Source organism: Grammomys surdaster, unplaced genomic scaffold, assembly GCF_004785775.1.
Source record: "Grammomys surdaster isolate TR1022 unplaced genomic scaffold, NIH_TR_1.0 363, whole genome shotgun sequence".
In the NCBI taxonomy this organism is placed as follows: domain Eukaryota; kingdom Metazoa; phylum Chordata; class Mammalia; order Rodentia; family Muridae; genus Grammomys; species Grammomys surdaster.
The window spans coordinates 12,744,260-12,753,217 of record NW_021604782.1 but is presented as its reverse complement, the minus strand read 5'-3'; the positions used below and the strand labels follow the sequence as shown (position 1 = coordinate 12,753,217).

Genomic DNA, 8,958 nt, shown 5'->3' with positions numbered 1-8,958 from the left:
AACTTTTGTTCATAATGAACTAAATATAACTCAGAAAATATGTTACATGAGCCTTATCACTAAAAACTAATTATGGATCATGGCATGATGGCATACCTTTAATCACAGAAGCAGTTAAATGTGCGAGACCAGCCTGGTCTATAGAGCAAGTCTCAGGACATAGACAAAGAATGCCTGTCTTAGAAACAAACCTAGTGATGGAGTAGGAGAGCATTTAGCAATGCTTCTCATTGGTTGGTTTAGTGGCTTCCCTCAGGATTCTTGATATGTTGTGTTTTAATGATTTCAAAACTACATTATGGGTAATCCTGACTTGCCTTATCATGATCTCAAAAACAATACCAACTGATGTCTCCCCCAAAACAATTCTTTTTGTACTAAACTCAAGATCTTAAGCATGAGCATACAAAAACATACTTTGAGCTGCCAAGCTAACAGCTCAGTGCACAGTGCCACTGCTATAGAGATGCCTATGCAAGTATCATGTCTTCAAGGGAAATTGTTCTAATTCATTTTTTTTAAAAAAATAAGGTCAACAGTAAAATTAATATGTTATTGGTACTTGTCACAAGCAGCTTTAGTCTCAACCTGACAAGAGCCAATGCAACACTTGTCCAAGAATGTTCTGAATCACTGAAAACTTATCTTTAAAAAAGAACTCAATTAAGAATCTTATGAAGTTGATATTTTATTTTCATTTCACAGATAGTAAACAAAACCTTAAAACAATTTAATAACTTTCCAAAGACTGCATAGCTACTTACTAGATGTGGACAAATGAACAATAAGATGGGCTAGAGAGAGAGGGAGCAGCAATATTCAGTCTCAGTGCAGGCTCATGTGATGGACTGGGTGGTTAAGTATTCGTTCTTTTAAATGTATTACTTTTCACATAACATCATTTTGAAAACCTTATACATATACATTGTGTTGTGATCCTATTGACTCCTCTCTCTCCCCAGCTTTCCCCTGCACATACCCTTCTTCCTTACTAGTTTTCTCACTCTTTGTTGTTGTTGATATTGTTGGTCTTATATTTAACTTAATGAGGTTTGCTTGGATGAGCTTGGATAAAGGGTTATTTATTGGAACATAGGCCCCTTGCCAATTCTTACAACGCTGAAGAAAATGATACCCCTCTCCCCCTGCAACCATGAACTGTCAATAGCTCCTTAGGGAGAGAGGCATCATAACTAGCCCCTCAATCCCTGATCCATGACCTAACACTGAAGGACCTAGACTTTTGCAGGGTTTGTGTAGTATTAATCTCTGTAGTCAGCTCAGGATTACAATGACAGTGTAACACCCAGAACACGGGTTGTGTTCCTTTTTGTTGTTGTTTGTTTTGTTTTTTATTTGTTTGTTATGAAAATAAAAATATTCTCAGAATATATTGTTGAAGACAAGAGTCCAAATAACAATATGTAAGGGCAAGGAGTAAATGCTTTGGTGCCATAGAATGGAAATACCTTTCAGTGTATAATAATGTTTGCCAGTTTTTGCATGTACAAAATATAGATACTTTTCAGGAATTATATAGAGTACTGGATATATGTTGAATTCAATTTAATGCTTTTTTTTAATTGACTTTTTTAAAATGATAAGCTCACATTGTTCTCTTTCATGCTATTGCATGGGCTTGTGTGCATGTATGTGTTAGTGTGTGTGTGTGCACACGCGCATGACCATTCTATATGACTCTATAGCCGTCAAAAACCACACAACAACATGCTGAAGCAGACAAGCTATTATATATTTTCATAATATAGAACTCTAAGGTATAGTAATCAACAGTGGCAAAATATTTGTCTTTGACATTATTTGTGTGTGTGTGTGTGTGTGTGTGTGTGTGTGTGTGTGATCTAACCTGTAATTGAGACCAGAGAAAACAGTATGGAAACACAAATCCATGAGAAGAGCATAAAAAATACCATGAACAGAAAAATATGTTTGAGTATTTAAAACCGTATAGAAAAAATAAATTAGATGAACCATCGTGTAAATATAAATTAAAAAAGATGACATTCTTAATAAATAAAGTTAACTATTTACATTTTTATATATTGCTGAAAGACTTAACTTAGATCCATAAAAACACATGAACAGGAAAAATAAAACCCAAAACAAGAGCAGCACATTTCTGCGCGTGAGGTACAGGAAGAAGGTTAGGGTTGTATTTAGTTTTTGCTATTTACTTTGCTTTAATCTTTCTTTTCTCTCTCCCTTTCTTTCTTTCTTTCTTTCTTTCTTTCTTTCTTTCTTTCTTTCTTTCTTTCTTTCTTTCTTTCCTTCTTTCCTTCTTTCTTTCTTTCCTTCTTTCTTTTTCTTTCTTTCTTTCTTCTTTTTTTTCAGTTTTTTTGTTTATTTTTGTTTGTTTGTTTTACAGTAGACCAGTACAATTTTCATGAGAACAGATTCTAAGCACTTCAATAAAAAGTCATATTTTTTGGTTGCTTCCAGAAGGTGCTAAACAGATTCTAACATCATAATAATTAGAAATACCCTCAATAATTATGACAGCAATAAAAAGGTATAATATAATACATAAATATGGAAGAGCAGTTTGTAATATGAATACATTTTCTCTAGATGAGATCACAGTTTTGTAAATATTACATTTAAGTATATATATACACACATATATGTACAGTTATATATACATGTGCATATATATGTAAATTTTTATTTATATATAATATCTTTATATAGATAGATATCTGCAGACAGGTTATTGATTATAGAGGCCCAAGAAAGCAACTCAATAATTGTTCAAAGTTTTCTTCACTGGCTGCTGGTGTGAAGTTTAAGAAGCCCAACTTACACTCAGAATGTTATCTCTTCTCTTAATGATCCATGTAGTGTGGAAACTAAGTCTGAGAAGTGAGGATTTTGCTGGAGAAGAGATGTCAGACCCTTTTACTTTGTAAATTTGAAATTCTCCCCCACCCCAATCTTAACTAGATGACAGTAGACTGACTTTTACACTGTAGGAAGCCATTGGATTTTGATCAAATCATTGGATCGACAAAGGCCAGAATAATGAAGGGGAAACTTATCTGAAGAGTAAAATATTTCCCAGCACACTCACGTAAGGTGGATGGTAATCCAGGCCTTCCAGCTTTGTGCCATGAAACGTCAATCAAGCACTCCCTGTCTCTGAAATGGGCAATGAGCATGTGCATTTTACAGGGGAAAAAAAAAAACCTATGAACTTTGCATCAGGCTAGGTCTCCTACAGGGCCTTATGATCCTCCTACTATGAGGTAGGTAAGTAGTAGTATCCCCATTTTTTAGCTAGAGAAACTGAGGCAATTATGGAGGCAATTTGATGACTTATCCAAGATCAGTTTGTAAACTGATGGCTGAAGACAAGCATTCTGGAGCTTTGGGCCAGACATATACACTTCTATCTTGATCATTATCACATTGTTTTTACAAAGGAAATGATAGCTAGGAATTTGGGAAAACTCAAATAAATCACAAAAGGAGGAGTTTTAGAAACTTTGTTCTCTATTTAGTTGTTTACTTGGTTTGTTTTCTTTCTCAGTATTCAGTGGGATGATCTGCCTGGCCATGGAGCAGCTTCGTAAGAACAGAGCTGTGCAGTGTGGTTCTCAGTGTAGTCTTTAGGGAGCTCAGGGCTGTACTGACAAATACAAGTATCTTAGAGTGGAAAAAGGACAAAGACACAGTTCGTATCCTTAATATTTTGGTAAAAATCAATATCAAACCCTCTCCCATCCCCTCTACCACGGACAGTCACCAAAGAAATGAACTGAATGCTTAGCTAACAACAACTCAAGAGAGAAAAAATACCTTATTTCCTGGACCTACCACAATGTTCAGAAAATGTTAGTCAGTGCCATAGCATCTCACTCCACATCTTCTAGAGAAATCTCTATGTCATATCTACCTACTCAGTCTACAGAATAGTCTCCTCGAGGAAGCATAAAAATAAGGTTCATATTCTTAGACTTTAATCATGCATTTTAGTCCTTTGTAATCACTTAGTCTTCTATTAATTTCAGTCTTTACAGCTTTGTCACCTTCAATTCCTTCTATTTATTTCCTTATTTGAAGTAGTTCCAGAAAAAAATCACACAGACACACACACACACAAAGACACACAGATACACACAGACACACACAGACACACACTGACACACACAGACACACATACACATAAAGACACACAGATAAACACACACACATACACACACACACACACTGACACACACAGACATACATACACATAAAGACACACAGATAAACACACACACACATACACACACACACACTGAAACGGTTAACATGACTGCTTTCCTTCCTGTTCTTTTCTTTCTTTCATGTCTTTTTCTATTTATTTCTTTTTTTAAAAATCCACACAGGTAAGACCTTTAACAAATTGACAGTTACAACCATGTTAAATCAAACGTGGAAGGGAGGTAGCTGAAATCTGTCCCAAAGAATTATTTTCAACAAATAGCATTTAAGCATTGGCCAATGTGGGAATGAGACAGAGAATGGTCTCGGCAGTGGCCCAGTATGCTGAGGCCAAGAGCAGCAGCTGATCCCCTCCTTCTGCAAAGACCTGCTATTTAAGACCTTTAATCTCTCCTTTGCTTTACACCCCACCTCACCTACCCACACTGACTTCCTAAGGACTGACTGACTTCCCACACTGACTTCCCTCAGGAGGCTGTTGGCACAAAATCTAGGGGGTAATGCAAGTCCTTTGGGCAGACAGTGTGTTGCGGTTTGGAACAATTTCCCAGATGGGGCTCAGAGAACTGTCCATCTCATCTTTGCTTCCTGGCTGCTAACAGACTTATACTGCTTCAGCTGCAGATCTCCCAAGTGCTTTAGGGCCCCTAAGCTGTGGATGTACAATAGTGCTTCAGACCCGCCTCCTCCTGATTATCCCATTGTCCAAAACAGATGACTGAGGAGATATGACAAGGAGTTTATTCTCAGGAAGAAAATGAAACTGGGAATCAGTGCATTGCAAAAATACAGCTGACTGTCCTGCACTAAGATCTGAGTAGACCTTATGAATTACACATCCCTTGTGGGCATGAGACAGGCTACCAATTGAGTAGCCTCTTTAACTATTAGGCTCAGCAAATATGAATTTGTTCATAACTGGCTTGAATGGCATTAAGGAAGAAACTGGATAGGGCTCTTCCTGGAGTGTTCTCCCACCCCCAATTCAGTCTATGACTCCTAACAGAGGAGCCAGCCTCTAGAAATCTTTGCCCAGCTGGAGAGCATAAGAACAGATGACAGTGAGACCCAAGAAAGAGTTGGATGAGGATTGATTGGGAGAAGTTCTTGAGATCTTTCTTGGTTCTACAACCCTCCGATTGATAATGTCATCTTTGGGTCTTTGGAGGTTTCTGGATTACTTATTGGGAGGGATGGCCCTGTCACCACTCTTTTGCTTGTTCCTTCTAAGCTAACACAACACATCTAAGCAAAAGAGAGACCTGAAGGGTTGACAAAAGTTTGAGGACCTCGGAGAGGTGATCATAATCAGACTGGTTCCATGAAAGATTTTTCTTATATTTTGCTAAAGATTGGTCCAAGAAATCCAAGAGGGTAATGACCTGTGCATAAATGAGATATGACTTGGAGGAGCAAAATGCTTTCCCATCACATTGGTGGCCACTTCTCCACTCTAGACTTCAACCTCAGAGGCTAAAGGACAGGACAAGCTGCATATTATAAGCACTGTATCAATATTTGTGGGTACAAATATTGCAAAACAGTGCAAAAACACCTTGGTACATTTCTTGACATTATGGACCATAGAGGGTCAATAGATACCTTTTCAAGTGTTCTTGATCAGCAAGAAAAAGCTGTTGGTCATAGTATAAAAACATAATTGGCAAAGTTATTGTTGTTCCTAGTAGAAATGGGACATGATAGATTAACAAGTAATGCTGGGCTGGCATTTTGCCTTCTGTCCGAGACTTTTCTTTTATTGGTTATCTCCACTAGACTTGAGATCAATTTATGTACTGTCATCTTTGTGTTGGATAATTCATTTAGACCCTCCCATATTATTGCTTCCCTGTTCCACCTTTCATAAATTAGGTCAAAGTTAGCTATTCTATCCTCATCATACTGTGTTAATCTCTTCCCATATTAATTCAGACTGTATATATAGATAACTGAAAAGAGTCAGAAAAAAAAAAAAGGCCGTGCATACATTGCTGGCTTCTGTGTTCAGGTGACTCATTTCCTCTTAACATTTAAAGACTAAATATGTGAGGGGAAGGAGTGGTGCCCAGTAATGGATGTGGAAAGATGTCCTAACATCTGAAAAATTATGTGGAAAATGTGATGACTATATTGGGTGCTCAGTCTGGATCTCAAGGGTTTCCCTTTGAAGTTCCTCTAGTATACAGTCTACTTTGCCAATATCCAAGATGTTTCAGAACTGTATCTGCTTGGAGTAATAGTGAGAGTCTCAAGACCAAAGCTTGTTCTAGCCTAAAGATCTAGGAAGACTCGGATAAGAACAATAACTCAAGTCCTTGCTATTCCAACAGTCTCTGGGTAGCTCCAGCATTCCCAAGTTTAACACTGTTCCACTTGATTAGAAAATGTAACACTGGGTTAGACATTCTGGACTTTCAGGAAGGGCTCCAGCATCTGGCATCCCTCAACTCTTTTCCAGAATGAGAAGTCTACTCATGAAAGACTTATGCCCTTGAAGTTTTTTTTTTTTCTTGTGTATGGGCCCAGAAGTGAGGAATTGTGGGAAAAGGTGAATCACTTTGAGGCAGTCTACTTGGTTATATGGATTTTGTTCTAACCTAGTTCTACCATCTTAGGGCACTCAATGTATTAGGCAGAGCAGCAGGAAGAATAGCAGCAAATGTGGTCCCAAGGAAGATCTGGAAAATGGGTGGAATCTGGAGGGGGTATGAAGACCTCAAGCTTCAAGCAGGGAGCTGATAGAATACCTTAATTCTGCAGTCCTAAGCCATTACCAGCTCAGCCTTGCACCCTGGTGTTGGGACAAAACCCCCATGGCAACAAAAAAATTCGGGAGCTTTGTACACCTTAGAATATTTACCATTTTGGAAGCCCTAGTTGCCTAGAAGGTGATTACAACCATTTCACTTCCAGTCCCAAAGCACTACACAATGGTAACATACTACATATTCTGAACTTCAGATTCTGAGATGCATTAGCTTTTTACTACTTGGTCATAGTTTCTATAATCCACTTCTCCCAAGGATAGTGTTTGTTGGGAGCTTGAGAAATGAAAGGTTGAATTTTTTAGATTTTCTTCATTTTTTTCCAGTTGTTTTCTACTGAGTTTGAAAATTTCCCTCACAGAGACATTTGCATGGGTGTGTGTGCATGCCTGTGTACTAACCACAGATGTGCACACTGCTTGATACACACACAATTTTGTTGTTGTTTTGGGTCATGGTCATGTGAGAAATAGAAAGAACTTTCAGAAGCTCTGAGACTACATGCTGTGTATGCAATCCATCTTAGACTACAGGATAGTACTCCACTCCATCTTTAGCATGATTCATCATTCTTCACCCCACAGTTGGTCCTTCCTGGGTGAAATTAAAGGCAGACCGGTTGGGTGCTAAGGATCCCTGGTGTGGAGAGGCCATTTCATTGAGCAGCAGACTGTGAAATCAATACCAGAGGGATGCGGGTCCTGGCATTGGGAAACCTTTGACACCTGTCTTCCCTTAGCCATGGCTATATCCCCGAAGGTCTTTCCGGCTGTGTTCTTGGGCCTCAGGGTCCCGACAGGCGCAGTCGTCTTGTAGGTCACAAGACATAGGAAAGGGAGTGACCTGCAGAGAGAAAAACAAGAATGTATCAGATGCTTTTGGTCTGGTTTTCAGAGTGGTGGCAAAAAGGAAGGGGCCAGCCACTAGATTTGAAAAATAAATTCAAGTTCAAATCAAAGTTCTCCTTTTTGATAGCATTGCAATAACATTTTTCCTGAAACACAAGAGTCATTACTATAGCAGACTACATTTGAAGAAGTACTTCTGTCAGGGAATGTACTTTTCAGATAAGAAAATACTGATTCTGATTCCCTTTTACAGTTCTATACACATCAACTTTTTTTTTTAATCAGTGATGAAATTGAAACCAAAAAAGGGACTGTCTCCTCAAAGTAAAGGATCTATCTGCTACTTAAAGTGTTTAAAGTATGACAAACTACTCATGTCTGCACCTTAGAAGGAACTAAGCAAGTTACATGGGCTGAGCAACATTGGTGAAAATTGTAGTAAATGCTAATGAAGTCTAATAGGATAATTGTACAATGGACTATCTAACAGCTTCTGTGATGAACAAATTATAATAAAGGAGGTGAACACATTATTTAAAAGAACAAAGCTTTCTATACATAGTAGTATAGTTCCTTCGGGTAAGCAAAATGAAGTAAAAAGAATCCATAAAATAATTTTGAGTGAACTTGCATGGGGCCTGAAGTCCTGAGCAAGGAACATTTTACATAAAAGTTTTGAATTAAGTTTTTTGGAAGGATATTTCTTGGAAACAGATTTTAGCATAAAAAAAGTACGAGGAGGTCAAAGTTCCATTTCCAGTCCATCCCTTCATGTGCTCTGTGACCTTGGGCTGGCTGGCCTTTCTAGAAAGTGGTAGGAAAAACCCAACAGAGCAAGTGTCTTCCCCATCCGGCACATGATCCATCTTTCCACAGATCACAGTGCAGTCTCTGCTGGAGTCCCAGCCTGAACTAACGCAAGTCGATTGCACTGTATTGCATCATGACATTTGCTTATAACTTTCCCCAGAGGGTCCCCCATCTGCGCAGATGGATTTAATGACCTCATTCTCCTCCTGCCTAGGCAGGGTCTCCAAGTGCTCACGACTGTCTCTGAGAGCATCTTTCTCTCCCTTATTATTATGTTCTTATGAGCTAATATTCTCTCTCTCTCTCTCTCT

At 38.4% G+C, this 8,958-nt stretch overlaps 1 protein-coding gene across 1 annotated transcript in view; it reads right to left on the bottom strand.

The window, feature by feature from the left end:
- Window positions 1–7,294: 7,294 nt before the first annotated feature.
- The window catches only part of Pappa (pappalysin 1), a 230,064-nt gene continuing 228,400 nt past the window's right edge, over window positions 7,295–8,958 (bottom strand). Inside the window, exon 22 of the mRNA XM_028779996.1 lies at window positions 7,295–7,832. Within this exon, the coding sequence (XP_028635829.1) occupies window positions 7,725–7,832 (108 nt within the window). The 3' untranslated portion in view covers window positions 7,295–7,724. The remainder of the gene's footprint in view (window positions 7,833–8,958) is intronic.